Source organism: Astyanax mexicanus, chromosome 8 (genome assembly GCF_023375975.1).
Source record: "Astyanax mexicanus isolate ESR-SI-001 chromosome 8, AstMex3_surface, whole genome shotgun sequence".
NCBI lineage: Eukaryota > Metazoa > Chordata > Actinopteri > Characiformes > Acestrorhamphidae > Astyanax > Astyanax mexicanus.
The window spans coordinates 52,840,543-52,867,097 of record NC_064415.1 but is presented as its reverse complement, the minus strand read 5'-3'; the positions used below and the strand labels follow the sequence as shown (position 1 = coordinate 52,867,097).

At 38.9% G+C, this 26,555-nt stretch overlaps 1 protein-coding gene across 2 annotated transcripts in view; it reads left to right on the top strand.

Annotated features, from left to right (window-relative positions):
• spsb4a (splA/ryanodine receptor domain and SOCS box containing 4a) overlaps positions 1-26,306 on the top strand; it is a 77,207-nt gene extending 50,901 nt beyond the window's left edge. For both annotated transcript variants that reach the window (XM_007228671.4, XM_049482203.1), the window contains one exon: positions 24,990-26,306. In XM_007228671.4, the coding sequence (XP_007228733.1) occupies positions 24,990-25,117 (128 nt within the window). In that variant the 3' untranslated portion in view covers positions 25,118-26,306. The remainder of the gene's footprint in view (positions 1-24,989) is intronic.
• Positions 26,307-26,555: the final 249 nt, after the last annotated feature.

Here is a 26,555-nt window from a genome sequence, read left to right as displayed (position 1 = left end):
GGAGAAAAGCATGTCAAGATGCATGAAAACTGTTATTAAAAGCCAAGGTTATTCCACAAAATGTTTATTTCTGAACTCTCAAACTCTTATTCATTAATATTGTACAGACCTAAAATATGTATATTCAAAATTGGTGGAAACACAGGCTGGTTCGCTGAGAAGCACCATGGTTCTTATATGCCTAAATGGAACTGATTCAAGGACCAGAGTTCTTTTGGTAAAAAAAAGTGCCCACAATGTACCAAACAATTAGCTGTATGTTCAATAGGCTTCAAATGACAGAAAAAAAACTAAAAGAAGCATTACAGTATGTTTATTAATATAGAGAAAATCACTACACTGAATAAAGACATATGAAGTGTAACAATCCTGTGAATGCGGTGTATTCATTTTGTATTCACTTCTCCAAAACACAGTCTAGTCTCTGGTCACTTCTCTTTTGTCAGGCCTGTATTAATCTTTTCATGAGCGTTTCTCAGAGTATTGCTGAATCACTGCTTAGTCGACTAGAACAAAGTAGTCTGGGAAAGCATTTTCACCACATTGATTGGTTAAAACTCTTTGCTTAATGTTAGCAGCAAGTTTCCATTTGTGGCTTCACAGCACTGTGGTCATTCTTTATTTAGTAGCATGGTCTATAGTGTTCTAGTCCTGGAGATATTTCACCCACTCTAAACGATTATTCCTTCCATTAGGGGATTGCAGAGCCAGCTTCTTCCTAATGAACTCTAATGACAAGCCATTTAAACGTATTGATGCTTCTCTTTCCTCGGCATAGCATACAACAGATAACAGCTAACTGCTGCTACATCTGTGGAGATATTTAACCTTAGTTTGTATAGAAGATATGTTCCTACCCCATTTGGTTGCCATAATCCCAGTTGCCCAGAACAGGTCTTGATGTCCACCAGCTGCCAGAGATACAGTAATGATAACTCATAGGGCAGGTTGTGACTGCAGTTGCAGAAGGTCCAAAGTAAAAAAAAAGGGGGAGTGGCTACAATGGAGGCGTTTACATTGTTCAAAGCCACTTCCCATCAACTTTTGATAAGATCTTAATCATAAAATTCCTTCACCACCCAACCACACGTGAAGAGTGTGTTTGACTGCTTATGCAATACAATAAAAACCTTTTATTGTTTACAGATTCTGAGTGACAAGACTGAGAAAGATGTGGCAAACACTGGTTTAGCCCTGTCCATGTAGTAAAATATCGTAAATATAAAAATAGTTCCCAAACAGTGGCAGACGTATGGGCTTTCTACAGAAAACAAAAATGCATTTATTGGCTCATAATATGTTTTATAGTCCAAGTTCCTGGCTGAGAGTACAACTTCAGAGGAATGCCAGAAGGAACATCACGTGAAAAAGAATGTTTTGGTATTTGCTGTTGACATTTTTTTTTCACTTTTGGCATATGGCCAGAATGAGTCAATTCAGCTGATGGTAATTTATTTACATTACTTTTGTCTTCAAAGATTATAGGCCTGTTTGAGTATAATAGTACGCAACATGGCTTTTTTAATGTTCCATTCATATATTATGTATTTTTATGTATTTTTTTGCCTGTTATGAACATATTTTAAGTTTAATTTATAGCAAATTTATTCACTTATTTTTGTTGTATTGAATTATAAATTGAATATTTAAAATCTAGCAAGCAAAGTAGCAAAGTTGTTGCCCAACAAGTGTCATTTATCTCAAAGGCTACTCATGCTTTAGGAATATACGCAAATATTTATACACCAGTGAGACATACCATCATAACCACCTGTCTAATATGGCAAAGGTTTTGTTTATGCCTCCCAAACAACCATAACAAGATTCCTCAAGATCTATGGAGGTGTCATGTGATATCTGGCACCAAGATATTATCAGCAGATACTTAGACACAGTTTCCTGTAAGTTGTGAGGTGGGTCATGGTTCACTTGCTGTAGTAGATCCAATCCACCGTACAGTAGATCCCACCAACTGATAGGTGCATCTCTAATCAGATAATCACTGTAATTGATTTCACCTGTTATTATTAGTTTTAATGTTAGTTGTAATGCTTTAATAAAGAGTTAATAAAGCTGGTAGACATGTGTAAAACAGTGTAACCCATCTGGCACCAACTATCAGGCCTCACTCCAATTCCCATAATTCATGCTGCCTTGCCGTGAGCACATTAAGATAACACCTAACAATGTATACAGGTGTGAGTGTTCCCAAGTCTCTCACTCTGGTAATTTAACATTTCTTAATGTACAAAGTCCCATACATTTACTGGCAATACATCACAGAAGGATTACCACCTGTAATGATTGTGATCGGTGATGTCTGGCTTGATTTGTCCATGTTTTGAACTAGTAGTGAACTAGTATTGTGTCCCATGACTTTTGGCATGTCAGTGTACCACACCATTAGGCCTGTGTTGATGCGTTGATGATTAAGCATTCAGTAATATATGCAGTATGATTTAAGACATAGGATATAATTTTGGTCATTTTTTATTCTTCAGGAAATACCACCTTAACAGTCAACTATATTGACATATTGACAGTAATCAGACACATAAAAGACCATAAACATGTATTTTTATAATTTCCTTTTTGGTGTCTGCAATGGAGAATAATTTAGAAGCATGTAAATAACTTCTAAAAAGAGATAGTTTGGCTAAAGTTCAGCTTTCAAACCTGGTGGTGGTAGTTTTACCGTGTTGCAATAAGCACAGATTTTTCAAAAGTGTTTAATTATGCTTCAGTCTCAAACTGTACAACTGTTCACATGGAATGCACCCTGTGCACAATGTGCTGTGGGTGTGTATTTACTATCAGTATCAGAAAGTAATCTAGGTCATATAACCATAAACACCCTGTGTGCATTGTTGTGGTGGGGGAGGGTAATTAAAAAAGAACTGGATCTGTCATCTCTCAGTCCTGTTCTGACAGGAAGTCATTCATAGCATTCATAGCATAGAATCACTGGGTTCCTACGTTGTTACTCAGAGAAAAGAAGAATGTATACTCAAGACTACTCGGCTTGTTAAAGGGACAGTATGACTACCCTGCCCAATTTTAAAACTACTGGATACATCTGTCATTTCAAGGCTCTAGGTTGCTGTGTTTGCCTGTTTTTTGTTCTATTCCTGGCAACCAGGGGTGTGGAAATAGGGCTGGGGAATGGGCAGTGGGCAGGATTAGAGGTTAAAACACAAACAGATTATTGCACTGTAATAGACAATTTAAAATATATATATATATATAAAATATTCAAGATATTGGCTGCTGATATTGGCGGATATTTTTTAATCATAACAATCAATCAGACTACAGAGGAAAAAGTATGTTTAACTAGTAGTTCTAACCAAGTTTTAGTGGCTAAAACTGTGTGTGAATATATTAATCATATATGTACCATATTTTATAAACTGTAAGACGCATCATATTATAAAGCCTACTATCAATAACATCTATGTTCTGGTCTATTTTCATACACAAGGTGCAATGGAACAAAAGACAAAAGAAGAAATTTTATAGTGCAACAATAGTAATGAACAGGGGTATCACCATGTTTCCCTTCTAATTCAGTAGGTTTTGGCACTTAGCATGGTTAGCAGTAGCAGAGCTAGCCACAATTAGCATTAGCAGAGCTAGGTCCAGTTAGCAACGCTTAGCACTAGAAAATGCTACCCAATAGTGCTACAATAAGGAACTCTCATTCGATACTTTATATATTTTTATTGGATAAGTTAGAACAAGCATTAACACCCCTTAAATGATCCCAAATGTGTATATATGTATATATGCATATATATAATAAAACCATGGCTTACATTTAAATATATATCCACAGATATATAGGGAGATATATACCCACAGAAAATGGAAGATGACATTTCAACCCAAATGACTGACGTCTCTGGAAAAAAGTGAGTACTTGATAAAAAAAGAAGACAGGAGAGAGTGTGAAAGAAAGACAGAGAGACAGAAAGAGACTGAAGAAGACGAGGTACGTCTGCAGAGAAGGAGGGAGAGAAGAAAGGAGAGAAGACAGGGAGAAGAAAAAGGGAACCACTGTTTGTTTGTAGCTTCGAGCAAAGTCACTTGGCGGGTGTTTCCCAGTGTGCTTTGCTTCTTGCTGCTTTCTCGGTTTGGTGATGAGCTGAACTCTCAATCTCGCCTCTGAAGCTGTGGATTTTCCCCTCTGGCACCTTTTGCGCGCATGTGTGTGTGTGTGTGTGTGTAAAAATAGGTAGCACTGTAGTTAACCCCTAGTAGACTGCAGTGCTCAGCTAAAATGCACATTTCAGCGTTTTTTTTTTTTTTTTTTGCTTTTCTAAAATGAAAATTTCAATTGAATTTTCAATTGACATTTTCATTTTTGATGGTATGCAGTATATAGATGTATTAAACACAGAGTAAACTATTGTATGTGTTTATTTCTTTTATTATTGATTGTTGAAGATTGTGGCTCACAGCTAATGAATACCCAAAAACTAGTGTCTCAGAAAATTATATAAAAATTTTACATAAGATCAATTGGTACTTTTGATAATGTGGGCAGTGTGCCAAATCCTGCTGGAAAATGAAATCCACATCTCCATAAAAGTTGCCAGCAGTGGGAAGCATGAAGCAGCATGACATGGCTCTCCAAACCATCATTGACCATCTGTAAATTTTACATTTTGTTTGGAAAAGATGGAACCAGAGTCTGGAGTCCAAGCTGCTTGAGGTCTAGTGTGAATCTTCTACAATCAGTGATGGTTTTTGTCCAGAACTGGCTTAAATTAGTTAATACCATCTCTAGGATACCTGTTGCTACCAACACTACTTGGTTAACCATTGTTAGGTTCTAGCCTACATCCCAAAATACTGTATACTATAGACATCTTACTGTAGCTATGACATCTGTCAACTGTCAACCTGAGACCCTGTCCACACATCAGTTCTACTATAAGTGCAATGAAATCATCTAGAACAGTCTAGGAATGGTCTTAAATGAGTGTTTATTGTCAATATGGACTTCTACCATGGTATCATGGTAACTCAGTTACCAGTCATTGGGTACCATTGGGTATCTATATCTTCTAGTAAATTTGTTTTATATTTTTGTATTTTAATAACAAATGCACTTCAGGATTGTTCAGTTGTCAATCCTGGAAGTGTGTGGGATGTCTCCCTGCCACCATGTCTGTGCTCTTCCACAGTGCCACTCATTATTTTTTCTGTGGGTTTCTTGGGTTCTCACTGCCGTGCTCTTCCTTCTCTTGCCTTCCTGACACAATTCTCGGCCTTAATGAGAGAAAATGGTGTGTATACGTGTGAGTGTGTGTGTGTGGATATATGCTTTGTACACTTCCCTATAGGGTGACACACACACACACACACCAACACCCTTCCTCACACCTGCTGGAGGTGCATCATTAGCAGCACTTTGGCTGCCACACCTCCTCCTCATGGCTTTCTCAGGTAAACAGGAATAAAAGGAATAAAATGAACAGCCGCTGTCAGGATCAGGCTGGACCTTGTAACAGGATCTTGTAAACAAGGTTTTTGGACAGCCATTGTTCTCTCATCTAGCTACAGGTAATTATAGTGCATTCATTTCCTATTGGCACTGGATGACTCAAGGGCGAAAGCAGGGGGGGGGGATGAAAAACCATAGCTAAAGTGCAACAGTGCTGTTTTGGCTGCCATTTTTAGGGGGAAAATATTAGTTTTCATTACTTTTTATTCTTTTAAATATAATTTATCATAGATTAATTTTAAAATGGTACTGTATTATGTGTCCATATATGGTACTATGGGAAAATGTTGCTCTTAGAACACGCACAAAAAAATATATATATATCAGGAGATCACTGGAGATTACAGGAGATTACACTGATTTGAATCCTGGTCATGCAGCTTGCCATCAGTTGCCAGAGCCCAGAGAAAGCACAAATGCCCTTGCTCTCTCTGGGTGGGTAGATGGCATTCTTTCCCCTCATCACTCCTAGGGTGATGTCGATCAGCACAAGACATCTGTGAGCTGATGTATCTGAACCGAATCGCTGCGCTTTTCTCCGAGCATTGGCCCTGTGATGCTACTTGGCAATGCTTTATCAGCAGCAGTTCAAAAAGAGGCGGAGGCTGACTTTACATGTATCGGAGGAATCATGTGCTGGTCTTCACCGTCCTGGTGTTGGGGCATCACTAGTGATAGAGTGAGACCTAATGAGTAGGTTGTGTAACATGCCTTTTGCTAATCTTTAGATAGCTAAAATAGGGTCTTTAAACGTTTATCCACAGTTCTTCTAGAATGTACAGGCTGAATGCTGTGCAGTAGTTTCCTATTATTTTTTTGCCCCTGACCTTCAAACAGCCTGAGTCCGTCACCGCCTGTAGTAGACTGTGTAAGTCAGCACCCTGATGCATGCAGCGTATCATCCGAATGACTGTCCTCATTAAGCCCTAGCAATACTTACGCTAATGCTCCAGCAAGCAACCGGAAGGAATAGCAATCTACTACAGCGCATATAACCTGCATCACCTATGCATAATACATGATGTAATTCGCTACTGCATGGCGTACTACTGCACATAATGTATGAGTCTAATGGGAGCTCATAGTAAACCTTACACACTGGCCCTGATCCATATTTCAGCTACTTCTGTGTACAGACTGACCCCGAGGCGTGCTCAGGGCCTGGGTTACTGGGTTATATAGCCTTGGGTCTGGTTCTGTTTATCTTATATCTTTTTTATATCTTTTTGGGGATATTGTTGGATATATTTGGCACACACACATATATATATATATATATATATATATATATATATATATATATATATATATATATATATATATATATATATATATATGCACATATGCAGGATTGACAATAAAACTACAGAACTGGATTTGACTTAATCAAAATAAATGGCAAATGAAAATGAAAAAAATATAATTTTGAGAAAAGCTGTATGACACATGCCTCTTTCTTTTCTTTTCTTTTCTTTTCTTATAACTGTGTTATAACTGACAATATGAGCATGATTAGCTATTAGTTGACCAGTTTGTCTGGTCAGCTTCAATTTGTGTGTTAATACTAGGGTTGTCAAGCGAGATTTTCCAATTTCCATGTGGTATTTGTGACAAAACGTGAGATTCTCTACCCATCTTTCCTTTTAAATGTTTCTTAAAGTGTTCTGTGGCTTTTTGTACCAAACCATGATGTTGGATTTTGGAGCCCTCAATTGCCCTCAATTGTCTTAACTTGTTTTGGAATGTGTTGGTGGCCTGAAATGCAGAAATGAATATACATTAATACATAAAACGAAGTTGAGCCGATAAAACATAAAATAACTTGGATTTATACTGTCTGCAATCAAATTAAAATAAGAAACTCTGTCTATTGTATTAGCATTACCTACCTTTCTAATCTGAACTAATGATTTGGAATTGTACTTAGAGTGTAAAACTTGTCTCTTTTTAACAACAAGAAACATCCATCCACAGCTCAGATTTGAAAAAGGCTCAAAAATGAGAGGAGTAGTTTGGGAGGGGCACTGGGAGAGGTATGGGTTTACAGGAAGGGCAACAGAAGGGACAGCAAGGGATGCATATTGTGATATTGTGTCTGCGTACCAAAGTACACAGGCACATTGTCCACGCCTACAGCACAGGCTGTAGGCGTTAAACCTGAGAGGTTGCAGCGCATAAAAGCATTTTTTTAAAGGTTAAGATATATTTATAAAAAAATTAAGCATTACTTCAAAGGTAAAACATATATGTATATATATATATATATATATATATATATATATATATATATATATATATATATATATATGAATATATATTAATGGTTCAGGGATTAGTGGCTCTTTAAATTACTAGACAGTTATAAAACAATGGAGACAATGATTCATGCATTAACAACAGAAATCTGTGTACTCATGGAGACCTGTATGTGACCATATATGTTAATATGGTAAACGGTCATTATACTTGCCAGACATTGAGTACCTTTAGCTTTGAGTCATTTTAATGGTACAATATATAATATATAAAAACTGATAAAATGATAGCATGCTCCTTATTGGTCATCCATTATCCTTATCAATGATCCAAATCGTTACATAACCTTTATGATATACTACCAGGTGCAATCCTGATGATAAAGGCATCATTGTCTATCATGGTTCTGCCTATATACACACTCACACCCAGTCATAAATGTCACTGAATGATGTAATATCATCCGGGATAAGCTTACCTCATAGCTTTTACTTAACTGGCGAAAGAAGTGCAGCCATCCGGTTTTATCTGAGCCGCTTCTCGGATATTTCTGGGCACGAGGTATCGCAGGGGTCCAGCCCAGAGCGAGGAGAAGCCTTGTGATAAATGCCTTCAGTCAGGGAGGATGTAAGACACATTTATAATGCGGCGAGATGGAGAGACATGCATCCGTCAAAAAGCTGCAGGAAGGTGATCTTGCACGCGTACTTGCACACATTCGCATGGGTAATCATTCCTGCCCATTCTTATGGCACTCACTCACTCACACACACACAAGTTCTCCAGACCAGGGGAAATATCAGCTTCATTCAGACGAGACAGGTGCTGTATTCATTTGTGAATTCATTCAGAACATCCTAATTTAGCAGATGAGTCATCCGAAGAATAGCAGGAATAGTGCGGTGGGTAGCTGGCTGGCTGTTCTCGTCGCTCTGAGCTGTTTCTTATCTTGACCCTTGATACGACGCTTGCTGGAATGGTAACACTCTGACTCATGTACGGTTTCGTCTGACTGACTCACGGGGCAACTTCTTAATCAGGTTTGTCTGACTGGGCCACAATGGTTGCATCAAGTTCTGGGACTACCGCAGCATAAGCAAAAAAGTATACAGTATACAGTAAATGATGTTTCAGTGATTCATTTTTTTCAAATTACAAAGGCCAATCACCCACTCACCCACTCATTAGGACCCCTATAACTAGTGATGCCCCAACATAAGAAGGGTAAAGACTAACACATGCCTCCTTCGGCACATCTGAAGTCAGCCACTACCTCTTTTCGAATTGCTGCTGATGTACTGCACTCGGAGGAAAGCGCAGCGACTCAGGGGTTCTAATACATCAGCTCACAGATACCTTGTGCTGATCGACATCACCTTTTGGAGTGACCCACCCAGAGAAAGCAATGCCAACAGTGCTCTCTCAGGGCTCCAGGCACCTGATGGCAAGCTACATGACTGGGATTCGAACCAGTGATCTCCCAATCATAGTTGCATTTATTCATTCAGGGCCCTATCTTACACATTGCAAAAGGTGCATTGCAATATGCACATTGCTATATTAAGCACTGCCTTTTACCTGCATCATTTAAATAGCAATGGTGCTTTTAAATATATATATATATATATATATATATATATATATATATATATATATATATATATATATATATATATATATATATATATATATCTGTGCCAATGGGCGTGATCGTCTCAAAATGAGCTGTGTTCAGGACAGTTCTGGCATATTGCTATTTTAGCAAAAGAAAACACAGGTACGCCACTGACTGAAATAAACCTAGGCAACTGATGTCAACCGTCAGATTTTCATTGCTATTTTGGCTGTGAACTGTCAAAATATGGACACACAGCAGTGCACAAACCCATAGCGCATGCTTGTTTTGCAGCTATGCAAACTTTTACATCAACAATATACAGAATGAACAAGCATAAAAGAGCAGGTTAGTTTCCTGAGTTTCCTGCGCCCCTGAACTAGCAATCCGCACCTGGCTTTTAAAGGAGAGTGCAAGTGACACTCTGATTGGTTTATTGCATGTTACATCCAAAACACAAGCAAGTACAAATAATAAGCACAAAAAGTGGTTCAAATATACTGATTAAAATGTGGCTGCAAGAACACTTTAGTGCACTATAGTATAAAAATGCTTAGTATACTTTAATCTACTTTTTTTTTCCTTAGGGGTGAAATTGACCCCAACGTCATGATAGAACTTATGGCCCTGTGTGATTCATAACTAACCATATATACATATACTGTATCAGCTACTGTTTCCAGTATCATACAGCCCTACCTAGAACTTTCCTGGTTGTGGAACATTAGTAGGCATTTGCAGTCCCCATGACCATGTTTATCATGACCTTGTGTGTGTGTGTGTGTGTGTGTGTGTGTGTGTGTGTGTGTGGAGTGTCGTTCTGTCCCGGTACAGTAATGGCACCTCCAGCATTACCTAATTACCTTACATCACTTTCATTGCTTTCAAGCCTAATGGCCTCTCAGGGATGGTCAGCCAGCGACCATGTCTCAGGAAATCCTCCAGACAGATTTATAGTATTCTTTATTGTGCTGGGTTTGACTGAATGCTAAACTTACACATGCTAACACATGCTAATAAAGAGTGTCTTAAGAGTGTTTCCACCTGGTACCTACTAACCAAAAAAAAAAAAAAACTTGGGCTGACACCTGCTTCCATGTTAAACTTTTTTAATATGATGGTTCACAAAGGGATTTCAGTAGAACTGTATGATAAACTGTGTTTTTATCGTTAATGCACCTTGGGTTGTCACCATAATATACATCAAAAGGGCTAAAATAACATAGCCAATAACCGTAAGATAAATCTAAAATTGCATTACCAGCATGCGACAGTAGAGGGACCTCTTTACCTATGCAGACTGTGATCATGTGACAAGACTGAAGGTAGAGTGAGTTAGAGCTAGGTGTTTCATGTTTCATAATTGTAGTCAAGCCAAGTGCGACCATTTGAGAAGCTTCAACTAATCTAAGATCTTTATTTATCATGTTTCACAGTTGTGTTGCACATTTTTAATTCATATTTAATTAAATAAGTTATTAAATAATGTTTCCTTTATGTTGGAGGGAACTACCATGCACACTCACTACTCTTTGATTTGGAAATATTTGAACTTTACTTTTCCATTCATGCCCTTTTCAAGACAGGTAAATTTAAAGTGGTGTTACCTACCAATTTTGGACTATTATCTTCAATTTAGAATGGACCTGCTGACCAATAGAGGGGGGTTTATGGACCATTGGTGGTCCATGGTCCAAAATACTTGGAATAAACTCTTATTTTTAAATGAACTTCCACTCAAAGTTAGAAAAATTTTGCCATTTTTGCCGTCTTCATCATCATTTTTCATCATTTTAAACAAACATGGTTTTCAATGGACAGAAAAGACATATCTCTTGGATTTCTCCTGCTGTCCCCGGTCTTCTATGTATTGCTGTTATTGCAGGATATATTGAGCACGCTGGTGTTTATGTGACGCAGCAGCAGGACGGATTAGCAGAGAGGGGGTTTGTACCTGTTCTCCATTTCCTTGTTAATCTCTCCTGCCTTTCTGCTTTTAGACTACAGGGAAATAGGAAAGGCTTTTCCTTCGCCTTGGTTAGTGTACTTTTGGGAATCTGTGGGCAGCTGATGTGGGATCATCCGCCATATGTGGTTCTGCTTGTTGCTAAGGATGTGTTCTGTACCTTGGAAAAAAACTGAAAAGTCAGGACAAAGAAAAAGAAAGGATGAGAAAAAAGATCATAAGTTTTTTTTAGCAAGATTTTACTGTCCTTTACTGTTCTGACTGAGAGTCCTGACTGTGTGCAAATCTGCTATAAGCCTAAAGCAATTCAAGCACACATCTTTTTTGGGTTAAATGAACCATAGTTTGTTTGAAAAGTGAAAACACTTTTTTGGATGGTTCAGACCAGAGGCACTTCTCATTTCCTTCATTATATCATAAAATAAGTGTATAACTCTAGAGGAAGCCTTTGAGTGATGGCTCTATAAATGGGCTGAATGACTAAAACGCTAAATTAAAAAATAAAGTACTTGTCCAGGATATTCCTTTCATTCTAGAAAGCAGAATACACTATGGACTAATGGACTAAAGATCACATACCTGTATATTTCCATTGTTCTATAGCAAACACGTTTTTTAAGCATTAAAGAAGCTAGCATTACTAAAATAGAGCTTTTTGGTATTAACTCCATTCGCCATGTTTGGAGAAAGAAGAATAATGAGTACAATCCCAAGAACATTCTTCCAACTGTGAAGCATGGGGGTGGAAGTATCATACATTGGGTGTGCTTTTCTGCAAAGAGGTCAGAATTTGGCCAACAACCTCCCTCAGTAAAAAGGCCTTGAAGGTGGGTCATGGCTGGGTCTTCCAGCATGACAATGACCCAAAACACACAGCCAGGGCAACCAGTCTCCAGACTTGAACACAATTGAAAATCTTTTAAGGGACCTAAAACTCAATGTTGCCTAGTGACAGCTCTAAAACCTGAAAGATTTCGGGAATATCTATATGGAGGAGTGGTCCAAAAGCCATCAATTCTTCTCATATACTTATTTTCCCCACTGTAGTTGATGAAGACATGATATAACCAGACATAATACAGTATCTACAGTGTAACTAACACATTAATCTTGGTTAAGACCTGGTCAAGACTTTCTTTACCCATCTCATCCTATAACAGGTTGTCGTTTTTTGTTTTTTGGAAACCATTATTACAGTATATCCATCCTCTTTATTGTGTCCAAACACAAACAGCCACTGAGACACTTAGAGACATCAGATGGGACCAATCCACCAGATTTAGGCTTGGCTCTGTGATGAATCTCTCCATTAGAGATCCATTCCCAGTACTACCCCCCCCCCCCCCACCCCCCCCGCAGCCGCCTGGTCCTCTGCAGACACTCTGTCCTCATGACAAAGCTGTTTACCTCGCCTCCGAAAGTCCCTGCACTTTCTCTCTGCCTCCCTCCAGCTGTCCTGCCTTGCTCCAGCTCGTCTTAACACCAACGCCTTTGGAGTAAGGGACAAGCCTCACCCGAGGCAGGAGGACTGAGAGAAGAAGAGGTTGATGGGTGTCCTGGGTTTCACAATATCTCAGTGTATAAATCTGTGGTAGAGTCCGACTTTGGCTTTGGGCATATAATGGTTGTTTGCCTGGCCATGGTGTTGTAGGTTATTAAAGCAAGTTACCATATTCTGTAGTGTAAATGTCAAATGTAAAAGTAATGCTGGAAATGTACTGAAAACTGCAATGCATTAAAACTTTCTCATGCAGTTGGAAAATAGACTTTTAGAAAGGAGGTAGGGATGTTTTTTTTTTCCAAAAGGTCTGGTGACATATTAATGGTTTTATTTAGCAATATTCACACATACAACAACACTACTGTTGAGTTCAGAAGGTAGATTTCCTTTTTAAATGGATTAAATCTCATAACTAACTCTGACACACCTGTCAGTCATTAGAACTACTTAATACATACTGTAGCTCCTTTAATTCTGACAGGAATAAAAATGAAACTTCATGTGAAGCATCGCTTATTTTCTCATTTGTTTCACTTACATACTCTCACATCTTTCTCGCTGCCACTATAATCAGGAGTTCGCCGGTTCAAATCCTGTTCATGTAGCTTGCCATCAGCTACCGAAGCCCTGAAAGAGCAAAATTGTCCTTGCTCTCTCTGGGTGGGCACAGTAGATGCAGCTCTTTCCCCTCATCACTCCAAAGGGTGATGTCGATCAGCACGAGGCATCTGTGAGCTGATGTATCAGAACCGAGTTGCTGCGCTTTCCTCCGAGCAGCAGTTCGAAAAGAGGCGCTGGCTGACTTCACATGTATCGGAGGAGGCATGTGCTAGTCTTTACCCTCCTGGTGTTGGGAATCACTAGTAATAGGGCGGAGTCCTAATGAGTGGGTTGGGTAATTGACTGTGTAAATTGGGGAGAAAATGGGAAAATAAATAGCCTAAAATAAACTTTATTTTGACCTGTTTTGAGAACGTAGCCTTAAAGAGCACAGGAAGGATATTGTATTTTGTACAGAGCTATCTAACATCTTATCGCCAACGGCTGGATACTGGATATTAGAGCCATCTGCAGAGGGTTTTAGTTTTTAGTAGAGTGTCCATTACTTATTGACCGGCTCCAGGGCTCTTGAGGAACGATCGGAATGATTAGAAACATGACTCAGAAGATGATGAGGATAAATGTGCTCGGGTAATTGCTAGAAATGTGGTTTTCTGGAGCAGAACCGGTGCTGTCATCCGTGTTGAGTACTACTTCTACTACGATATAGATTCATTGGATTCATTTGAGCCTCTAATAGCGTAGTGAAGAATGCCGATACGTTCTGCCACGGACAAGGATCTTCTATTTCCTGTGGACTGATTTAAACCCGAGGGCCAGCGGTAGAAAACGCTGCCAAATGTGTTGAACCAATTGATCTAGTCAACTCAGTCTGGATGCCCACACTAATTGAAACGCAGATGCTCAACCATGAGGCATCTTCAGGTGTAATTTACCTACGGAAGGGAAGCGTATCGGAACGCCAGAGGTCGGAGATACGTCGACCTCCGTGTACATGGATCTGTGTTCTAATTCAAAGCCTCTGGGGAGGCAGAGGGAACAGGAGCTGCTGAGGGATGATACTGCGGCATGGCTGACCTTTCAGACGGACCATTTTTTTGAAGAACAAGAGAACTGTGGCATCATTTCAACGTCTTATAGTACAGCCAGAGTATAGCCACACAGTGTCTCTTAAAAGTGTCATTTTAATTCATTCCTATTTAAATTATTTGACATAAATAAATGTTTCAGTATTAACTCAAATAAACAAATATACTGTCAAACTACACAGAGACCTGAGTAAACTACACCTACTTAGTTACGAGTCCTTTAGCTAAAAAACAAGATATTGGTAACATCACAAAAAACACTAACACTTTACAATGAGGGAACATTATTTATCAGTAGCTACTACAGAATGTCTCTACTATTTATTAATTATTAATTGACATAAGTTAAGACATTTTTAACCCTTAAAAATAGTGTAATTAATGTCTCAATTTATTACTATTTATAACATTATGAAATATTAACATTTAGTATGTTTAATAATGTCTTAAGTACTAATTTAGTACTAATTTATCATTAATTCAGCCATTACTTAACTATTTAACAATGTTTTTTTTTTACTGTCATAAGTACTGTTATTTGTGACCCTTATTGTAAAGTGTTACCCAAAAACTATAGAATAAAATCTACCTATCATTCTACCAAATTACCCTTCGCACGCATAATGGGCGTGTCCACCCACCCTTAACTCTCAATCAGTGTGCAGTCTTGCCTACCAGTCCTACCTTACATTTTGTATTCAGTGGTACCTGAACTATTACTGTACGTAATAGTTGCAAGCTTGGCCACATTGTTGTTGGCTGTAAGAGCAAGTTACCATTTTTTATGTACTGTAAAGTGTGTGAGCAGGCATTAATCTGAATCATTGGTAAATTAGACTTGTGGAGGTGAAGCAAGGACATTGTATACCCTCACAGTTTTCAGAACCAAAAACATAAGCAATTGAAAGACTATTCTTTTTCTAGCTCATTTTAAGCCTTTTTGTCAGTGTTAGCTTAACAGTTAGCTTAACAGGAAGTTACTGTAATTCAGCACAAGCATATAGTGCAGAGCATTATATTGAGAGGTTTGCGTTGAGCCATGACAGTTATCAGCTTGGTCCATCCAGACACTTAAGCAGAGCATGGGCTGCATCCAAGTATAGGGAATGAGTTGAGTTCAAGGTCAACGTCTTTGAAAGGTAATAACGGCCTGGGGGAAGATATGGATGGATGGTTTTATACAGTGAAATTGATGGCGAAGGAGATGGGCGAGCAGAACGTGCATGCCGTGCTAGTCAGCGTGACCTTGGCGCGAGCCGGTTGGGCTTTCCCGTTTCTTGGCATGGCTTCCATTTGCTTGCTCAGCATGAAGACTTGCCAGCTTGCTTCATTTTAGGCTCCTGAAGATTTGATTGCTGGAAACTGACTGAGATCTCTGTCTGCCTCTCACTTCTGTTGCTACAGCTCATTAGAAAAAAAAACCTAAAGGGTCCACTGGGTAGGCTTTATCACTCGCTCACACACAAGCCCATGGATTTAGCTTGATGCCTTTGAAAAAACACCAATTTGGCTTACCATTATACACACACACATATGTATATATATAGATATATAAATGCACTTAATTCTGTTTCCCTCCAGGGCTCCGTTCCTCAATCCCGATTTGATTTGTAGAGCTGGGTTCGGTTAAATCCTTGACCTGGCCAATTGCAATGAAACCCCCGCTTACATAATTCAATCACCGCTAACAAGCGTGCGCTTTGTGAGTCACCCTCGTCACGGGCAGCGCATGTAATCACGATGGTAATTAGCGGGGATTGTTATACCTGACTCAGCCAAGTGAATAATTCACCATCGAGTGTCATCATCCCCGAGCATCCTCCCTCATCAAGTCCCCTTTCATAAAGTCTTCATCGATAATGCAAAAGCAAAAGCAACGACCCCAGATGATGCTAGGTTGGCTGCTCTGAGGGCAGAACCTTATGTGTAGCATCTTGGTAACCAATTGGTTCCACTGGCCAGCCATGATACCTTTTTGCTAGCCAAACAGTTTATTGGCTGAAGGTAGGTTGGCTGCCCAGTGCAGTGTTCCATAAACCAACAGCACAGGCCAAAAGTTTGGACACAGCTTCTCATTCAATTCGTTTTCTTTATTTTCATGACTATTAACATTGTAGATTCTCACTGAAGGCATCAAAACTATGAATGAACACATGTGGAGTTTTTATGTACTTTACAAAAAATGAGCTGAACCTCCACAGTCACCGGACCTGAACCCAATCCAGATTTGAGGTTTGGGGTGAGCTGGAGCACAGAGTGAAGGAGACAAAGGGGGCCAACCAGTGCTAATAAACACCTCTGGGAACTCCTTCCTTCAAGACTGTTGGAAAACCACCATTTCAGGTGACTCTACCTCTTGAGAAGCTCATTGAGAGAATGATGCAAAGCATCATTTGCAAAGCAGTAATCAGAGCAAAGGGTGGCTATTTTAAAGAAACTAGAACATTTGTTTATTTTTAGTTATTTCAAGAGGTGGTCACCTGAAATGATGGTTTTCCAACAGTCTTGAAGGAAGGAGTTCCCAGAGGTGTTTATTAGCACTTGTTGCCCCTTTGCCTTCTTCACTCTGTGCTCCAGCTCACCCCAAACCATCTGGATTGGGTTCAGGTCCCGTGATTGTGGAGGCTCAGCTCATTTTTTATTAAGTACATAAAACTCCAGATGGTTCATTCATAGTTTTGATGCTTCAGTGAGAATCTACAATGTAAATAGTCATGAAAAAAAAAAAAAACACATGGCCACCATGAACTTTTTCCTTACCAGACAGAGCATCATTATCTACATCTCATAGAGATAGAGTAGATAGAGCCAAACAGTAGCTTCACAATACAAGTTCTTGTCTTGTTATCATGAATCATTTAGTGATAAGGGTTTGCAGACTACACCCCTATCAATGACAGAATCACGAATCATAAGATCTTTCAGCAAGAGGAACACGTGCCACGTGTCTTTAGAGACACAATTTGTCACAAAAACAAAAATGCAAGAACTGAAGCTGTGCCACGTGTGAGAGACACGTGACTCTATCCTGGGCTTTGTCCTCACACTGTGTCTTACACACTCATTGGCTGTAGCTAGTGGCAACTTAACTTTCCGTACAATTACAACACTTTTCACACTGAGGGATTTAGGACTTTTTAGTCACCAAAAAGTTAATAAACCGATTATTTGTTGGGATCTGAGGGTGATGCATCATTGATATCTCAGGAGTACATTTTAAACACTTTTGCTATTTTAGTGCTATTAATTAAAATGGCAGTAATACAACATCAACCAAATTCTGTTGTTTTGTATCATATAATAATTTTTTTTAACTCTAATCCAGGGGTCAACAATACGCAGAGTACATCTAACCTGTTAGGTACTTTAAACTTTGATGAACGATAATGAAAAATAAATAAAATGCTTCTCTGGCTAGTTTTTGTTTACATCCCTTCCCTGTCTCTCTGTTGCGCTTGGCGTGACTTTATTTTCCGTCTGTTTTCGTTTTTCCGCTCATTCTTGGGCTCCCTATCTCCATATAATGTTGTTTTTTTTTCCCCGGCCATGTCCCAATTCACTAGCCAGGGCAGCAGTAGTGTATTGAAGCGCGACCCTGATGACACAGGTTTGATCCTCGTGAGGAGCGGTGTGTTAATTTATTTATTTATTTATTTATTTATTCATTTTCTTTCTCCTTGGGTTTACCTGCTTTGAGATCAACTGTTCTGCAATTGGGTTCAACAACCCTCTGGGCTGGAGAGCTACTAGTCTGGAAGCCTGTTTTTAGTTATGCAATGTCTCTGTTTTTGTCTTAATTTTGTTTTGTCCTGGAATTCGCTGATAAAAGAAGACCTAGAGCACACATTGTAATATGACCTAAAAAAAAGTCATAGAGTCATTGATCTGTTGAAATTATTTGGTCAGTTCTCTTATTCAGCTGGATACCTACAATGTTTCTAGTTGCCAAATATTCAGTGCATCCCTAGTATGATTTGTAAAATCAGCAGAGTGACATGACTCACTTTCGGAGGATTAAAGTGGCCAAGTTTGACGGCTCCCCAGCTCAGCTTCATCTCCTCTCAACTTCTTCCAGAACTTTCTGCAATCTTCCCTCCCCTCCTCAGGCCCGCCCCTCTGGCGTCCGCCATTATGAGCACCCACTGAGACTTTCCCCACCCCAAAACACGAGGCAGTCTGGCAACTTAGGCTTTGCTGAATTAATTGGATTTCGAAAAATGCCCAGCTTTGATATTTACAGTGCAACTCCCACTGCATGACAGCGAGCCTCTAGAAATAGCTTCTGAAACTGTAATAATACTTAGAAATCCGTGCCGCCCTCATTCTCTCTTTCTCTGGTTCTCCTTTCCTCCCTCTCTTTTTTTCTCTTTTAGCCGTAAAGCCAATTCATTTGGAGGCTAATAGAGGGACAGGGGATACAATTAAGGAGATAGAGAGCGTGTCGTGTCAGTTTGTCCTTTACTCTACCGGCCCATCCTTTAACCCTTAGGACCCTATGGACGGATTTTCATTTTCCGTCCAAAATCGCACCTTGTGTTCTCAGCTTAATTACTCAGAAATCCCTTCACACATAAACATAATCCATATATGGTTAGAAAGGGTGGAACTTTTGCATCTGTGATCAGTGATCACATCCCAGTGTGGCAAAGCTAAATCTACAAGAAACCCATTGAGAAAAACACCTAAAAAAGTGAAAATAAATCTCCTTCCCCAACCAATATTAATTACCTTTGGTGCTTCAAACATATTTATATGATGTTTCAATCAAACCAAATAATATCAGTAAATATCAGACTCAAAAGTGTCCACAGAAAAAGTGTGAAACTACCTGCTTTACTCAAACTAAAGCTAGGTATGGTGTGCGCACTACTTTTTTTATTTTACTCGCACATTTTTACTGGAGTAGTTATTTTGCACTAAACATTTTTAATAATTTATTTAGTCAAAAAAGTTTACATTTTTGTATATAGTTTTCTTTGTGTGTCCTGATCAAAATACTGAAAGGCATAGGCTGCTCTGAGCATCAAAAACGAAGAAAAAACACACCAAAACAGTCAACATACCATTTATACTAGTATACATTAAAGGTTTCATTCTATCATATTTTTTTTTCATTAATTTTAAGTTTCTAGTTGTGGTCTCTAGTATGAATGAATGCCATGTGAGTCGAAGGAAAACAGGATTTTGGCTCCCGCTCATGAATATTCATACATATAAACATATCGCCTCTGATTGGCTAACAGCACTGCAGCAGAGAATGCTACCTACCTTCTACCATAGTCAATTTTACGGCTCTAAAACTCAAAATACAAAATGTTTTCAGGGATACAGCCTTAGTTATAAAGATATAGCCCTGAGTATGTTAGGGATGGATTTATGGATTTTAGGGGAAGAAAGAAAACTTTTAATATACAGCTAAGTATATAATTGTGGTTTTAGTCAAATATTGATTGTACAATTCGTGACAGGCCTATCTGATACTGAGCATTAAAAAAAAATAAAAAAACACTGGGATCGGATTGGACAGGGAGGCAAAATTACTTGATCAGGACAAACGTATAAATAAGGATTTCTTAAACCAGATACACATGTTTGAAATTTTTGTCATTTTTATATTTTTTTTGATAAGAAAATCTACTAAATAACATCAGCAAAATGTTGTATTTTTCTTATTCTTAGTTTTTATGTTATACTTTTAGTCCTTTGTGCACAGTTAGTCCCAGCTTCAGTCTTTATATACAGTATATTTGAGTGACAGGGTTTTGATTGGTGCGTGTGTTCACACACACACGTACGCATGTTATTTCAATCTGTGTTTGAGGGAACTTTGACTGCTCCCTGTGGAGCAGAAGCCTGATTAGCATTAGTGTTTTTTCCTCAGGGCCTATTTTTAGCTCGGCTTACAAGGAGACTCTTGTATTTTTTTTAGATTTTCTTACACTTGGCGTTGTGTGTTGATCTGACTGTACAGGGGTTGGACAATGAAACTGAAACACCTGTCGTCATTTTAGTGTGGGAGGATTCATGGCTAAATTGGAGCAGCCTAGTGGTCAATCTTCATTAATTGCACATTATTGCACCAGTAAGAGCAGAGTGTGAAGGTTGGTTCAATTAGCAGGGTAAGAGTTTTGCGCAGTTCTGCTCAAAATATTGCAATGCACACAACATTATGAGTTCAAAAGAGGACAAATTGTTGCTGCACGTCTTGCTGGCGCATCTGTGACCAAGACAGCAAGTCTTTGTGATGTATCAAGAGCCACGGTATCCAGGGTAATGTCAGCATACCACCAAGAAGCACCAACCACATCCAACAGGATTAACTGTGGATGCTGTAAGAGGAAGCTGTCTGAAAGGGATGTTCGGGTGCTAACCCGGATTGTATCCAAAAAAAAACATAAAACCACGGCTGCTCAAATCACGGCAGAATTCAATGAATGAGAACCTCAACTCTCCAGTTTCCACCAGAACTGTCCGTCGGGACAATAAATTATTGTGGTCTAAAACCAGGTGTTTCAGTTTCATTGTCCAACCCCTGTATGTCGAGGCTGCAGATTCTTTGTGATTCACCAGGTGTGGGGATTTTATGAGCATTCTTCACGGCTCTGCTCTCAGGCTCATGCGGCATGTACAATAGGGCCAAATTGACATATCAGAGTCTCGTAATTCGATTTGTTCTCTATAAATCACATCAATTGGATTTGGTGTCGCAAACAAGCAAGCGGTGGCATAATATGATGGAGTAGCTGCAGGGAATACGCACTGGAGTGGGAGCAGAAGGACAAGTGTTTGTGTGTGTGTGCTTGTGTGGAGTGACACATTTATTTTTGTACCTTTTTTAGGAAAAGTGTACAAAATATGTTTTTTAACTTAAAGGGGAAATCTGATGTGAAATGGACTTGTGTTAAATTGAAACATGATAAAAAGTACAAACTTTTGTTGAATACCCCACCCTTATTCACCACCAGCATTCTGAAATAGAGCACTTTTAGCCGATGCCCCCAACAGGCTTACAATGCTACTGATAGGGGCATATATTTGCCCATGCAAAGAAATGACTATTTTTCCACCATTAGCAAACCAAATCAAAGTAGCTCTATACATCATTGGTAGAATTCTTGACAGAGAGTTTTGACAGTCCTAATAAGTGGGGTGGGTAATTAACCTTGTAAATTGGGGAGAAAAAAAAATGAAAAAAAAAAAAATAGAAATAAAAATATATATAAAATGAGAAATGACTCAAATAACAAAAAGAAAATAATGCAAAGAAAACAAGTTCATATTCATAAAGTTTTAAGAGTTCAGAAATCAATATTTGGTGGAATAAGCCTTTTTTTTAATCATAGTTTTCATGCATCTTGGCATCATGTTCTCCTCCACCAGTCTTACACACTGCTTTTGGATAACTTTATGCTGCTTTACTCCTGGAGCAAAAATCCAAGCAGTTCAGCTTGATGGTTTGATGGCTTGTGATCATCCATATGTTTTATGATTATATTTCAGAGGTTTTCAATTTGGTAAATTAAAAAAAAAATCATTGGTCTTCTATTTTACTTTTTCAGAGCTGTATATTTATACATGTATGCATATGCATATTCATAAACTGTATTTACATATAGACACATGCAAGACAATTATACAATTATAATGCAAATATATGAATACATACTGTCAATATAGTTGAGTAAACAAACCCTAGCTCTGGTATATATGTGCAGTATATAGGATGTACTCTGGGTTATATAGATATATACAAGGGCTTAACCACACCCCCTCCTTCCCTCCTCAGATACAGCAGATACTGGTGTCTCTCTTAATCTGATAAGCCAGCCTTGAGCCTAGCAGACAAACAGAGTATGTGCATGAGGGTGTGTGTGTGTGTGTTTGTGAGTGTGTATGAATGGGTTTTCAGTGTGTTATATTGTGTGTGTGAGTGTGTGTGTTTATGAGAGGATGTAGGTGGTAAGTGATGATGGGCTCAGAGACTGTGGCACACCTTGACTGGTCCATCAGTCACTGGTGTCATCCTGCTGCTCGGTGTTTCTCAGCGGCTGCCGGCATGCCTGTGTTACATCCATATAAACACCCCGTCTAATAACTGCACCCTCAGCTCACAGGACACGCCTCCCCCAAACATGCTAAGGTGGCCAATAGTGAATCAGGACTGCTGGGGCCCAGTTTACTGGACCTACTGGTCCTCCAGGGCATGTTTATGCAGTATTAAAGTATGACTCCTCTATATATAGATTCCTGTGTTATGTGCTGTTGATACAAATAGACTAGACACACCTAAAAGGCTTGATAGGATACCACAACAACCACTTGAAACATCATAGAAACCAAATGAAATTATATTATAAAAGTATTATAGCTACCAACACAGCATTTATAGCCATCACATGAAATGCCATGATAAGAACCCCCCCAAGCAATCAACAAAAAACACCTTAGTAAAACCATTGAATCCACTTAGCAACACCTTAACAACCATGTAAAATACTGTACAATAGAGAAATAGTATCTTCTATATGCACTAATAAACCCAACAGACTACATTAAACCACATCAACCACCTGAAACAACACAACAACCGATCTAGCAATAAAATAAACACATGCAGTGTTTTCAATGGGATGTGCAGCACGGCTGTGCGCACTGAACGCTGCACATTATGGCACGTGTAAACAGCATGGAGCAGCAAAGACAGCATTTGTTTATTGTAGAATATTACTGTATTTGGCTAATACAGTGTATCAGCTGAAACTGAAGCATATTTGACAGATTTGGTTGGATCGAGACTATATCATATTTTTACCACAAGCGAATTGCTCCAGAGTTTGTTTGGGACCAGACACAGGGAAAAAAATGCGCATTAGATGGGGGCAGGGCAGATTATGGCGGAAATTGGGTTCAAACTTGGTGGCATAATTCATTTTCGGAAAAAAAGAGTAACGCATTACAGATTTCAAATTAAATACATGCCTAGTAAATATACATCATTATGTATACTGTATTTAATATGAATGTAACACTATTCACAAGCTAATATGCTAAAACCTATGAAACCTATTAAACTGAAGACTAGAATATTTACCATGCCATTGATAAGGATCTAAAGCAGGGGTGTCCAAACTTTTTTTGTTGGGGGCCAGAAGGAGAAATATATTTGAAGTCACGGGCCACACTCTGTAATAAACAAAATAATGAAATATACTAATTTAAATAATACTTTTTTCCTGATTATTTCATTTACACACCATTTTACTTGACTTACTATCTTTATCTTTAACAGTGTTGTGTAAACTAAGATTTTTCAAATTGATGTTTAATTTCATGATGTCTCTTAATATTAAACTCCTTAATTACAGCAACTTTTAGACTCTTTGGCCTGTTTTTCTGCGTTAGAAATGCGCACCCTCTCCGCTTTTAGACTCTTTGCCCCGTTTTTCTGCGCTAGAAATGCGCACCCTCTCCGCTTTTAGACTCTTTGGCCCGTTTCTGACACCTAGCGTTCAAACTTTTAATCTCACATTATAAAAACCTGCTTAACAGCGGGCCAACTTTCATTTTATTTCTAAAGCATTTTATTTTCTGGGCCGCTCCAATAAAGGAAACGGGCCGCAAATGGCCCGCGGGCCGTAGTTTGGACACCCCTGATCTAAAGGATTGTTGGTATGTCTCGGTCAGATTGCTGGCAGTTTGTGCCGGTTGGCTGTGTGTCGCTGGCACTCGGAGTGGACGGGGGCTGGTTCTCGCCGTCTGGGCAGATGGGTAGCGACAGTGTGGCTGCGGAAGCGGCGGTGTGAGAGCTGTTGATGGGACCAGGCTTCAGTGGTAAAAAACATCCATTATTCAAGAAGGAATGTTCGGCAAGACACAGAGAGACACATGCACATTCCGGCACATTCACACACACACACACTTCCACACACAGTTCCGCACGCTGCAGAGTGAGAGGGATGTGTGCTGTGCTGTGTATATATATATATTGAAAACCTCTAGTATATAATTAAGAAGAAATTGGATGATCACAAGCCATCAAACCAAGCCGAACTGCTTGAATTGTTGAACCAGAAGTGGCATAAAGTTATTAAAAAGCAGTGTGTAAGACTGGTGGAGGAGAACATGATGCCAAGATCATGAAAACTGTGATTAAATCTAAATGAAAAGGTCTGAAAGCTCAAGAATCACTCCTATATAAGTACACTATAGACATAAATAACTCACAGTGAGAGCCCCTAAACATGGTGGAGGTAGTTTCAACACTGTGTTCAAGTGGAGAAAAGTTTATTTATGTTAATGCACACTGTTGTACCATGACAGCTAGCTAGCTATCTAGCTATAATAAACAATTTCAGTCAATATTTTCTGTTTCACAATTAAAAAACTATATGTTTGTTGGTTTGCAGGTTGCTGCCATTACGTTTACCCATGCTGGAGGTTGCTAAACGAGTATCTAATGTCTCTTTTTCTCTCTTTTTATCCCTCTCTTCCAGCGGAACCCTTGCCTCTAATGGACCTGTGCCGGCGTGCGGCGCGGCTAGCCCTGGGCCGGGACCGGCTGCAGCAGATCGAGACACTGCCTCTGCCCCAGTCTCTGAAGAATTACCTCCAGTACCAATGAGCAGGACCTGGCGCATGCACACCCTCACGGACTCACTGGGAGCACCGGGCTGAGTTGCAGCTACTGTAGCGCCGCTGCCAGGCCGCCGCGGGCGAAGGTTTACACTGAGAGCCGTGGCTACCTGGTGGACACTCGGAGTCGACTCGTTTCCTTCCCGTTCCTCCGGTTTCTTTTTGAGATTTTCCTGCTTTCTGTATGATTTCGTTAAATTATTGATGGTAGAAAAGGAGTAGAAGGACCTCAGTCTGCTGGTGTTGGACTGTGAAGGAGGTCAATGGGTCGCACCTTGGCGCTTGGGAAAGCAAACCAACCTTGGGATGCCTTGGAGAGCTTTGGAGTGATGCTCCAATATTCCAGAAGTTCCAGAAGTCTGGTAGCAGCAGCAGCAGCAGCTTGGAAGGCAAAGCTTTGGAAGGCTGCAGTCTGTAAGCTCTAGTTCTGGTTACACACAAAACTATTGGGGTACTATTGATAAAACCGACTGCTTATAGTTAGGGATGCACTGAATGAAAATGTTCTTAGTTTTCCAATTGGGAATTGCATTTACCAAATACCAAACTCACAACTAAAATATAGGCCTTTCACTGTTACGATAACTATTTTTGTGTGTACAATTTATTGTTCCAGATATTATTTTGCGATAATCAATATTATTTCGCATCTTAAGACCATTTTATTCTGCTGAAGTAATGATTAAATAGCAAAAAAAAAAAAAAAAACACACAATTGCATAATTCTTAATAGAAACTTTTTTAAAAGAAAATCAAGAGATCCAAATTCAAATATTATTATTATTTTTGACAATATCCCCTAACAGTAATTTTATTAAATAAAATTAAATTGCTGTTTTTAAAGAAATCTGACCTTCTTTCAATCCATGCTAATGTGCTCTTCTTGCTAAGAAAATCATAATGGATGATCATAATGGTAAAATCGAATTATTGTTTAATTTAATTTATTGTTCGATAAGTCGATAATGTAATAATTCTGACAGGTCTACTAAAAGGGGTATCTTATCACAACTTAGTGGTATAAGCTAGCTAGCTGCTAGCTAGACTGCAACTACCTGAGTGCTAGCTTTTTTTTTTTTAATAGTCATAGGTCAACACTTCGTTTTTGGTTGATAACAAACAAAATTAAACATTTGGCCCTTATTTAGCCACAAAGTAACAAAATAAAAAAAACAAAACATTTGTCAAATATAAAACTACAAAGGGAATCTTAGCACAATTTACAGCATTAGCGAGCTAGCTGCTAACTAGACTATTGTACTGTATATAACAGATAATTACCTGAGCGTAAGCTGCTTTTAAATAGTGGTAGCTAGGCTACATATACATTTTTTGGATTAAACCTAAGAAAATTAAACAATTGGAAGAGGGCGGAATTTTTTTTAAAACTAACCACAGACTTTTACATGTTTGATTTATTTTTATTT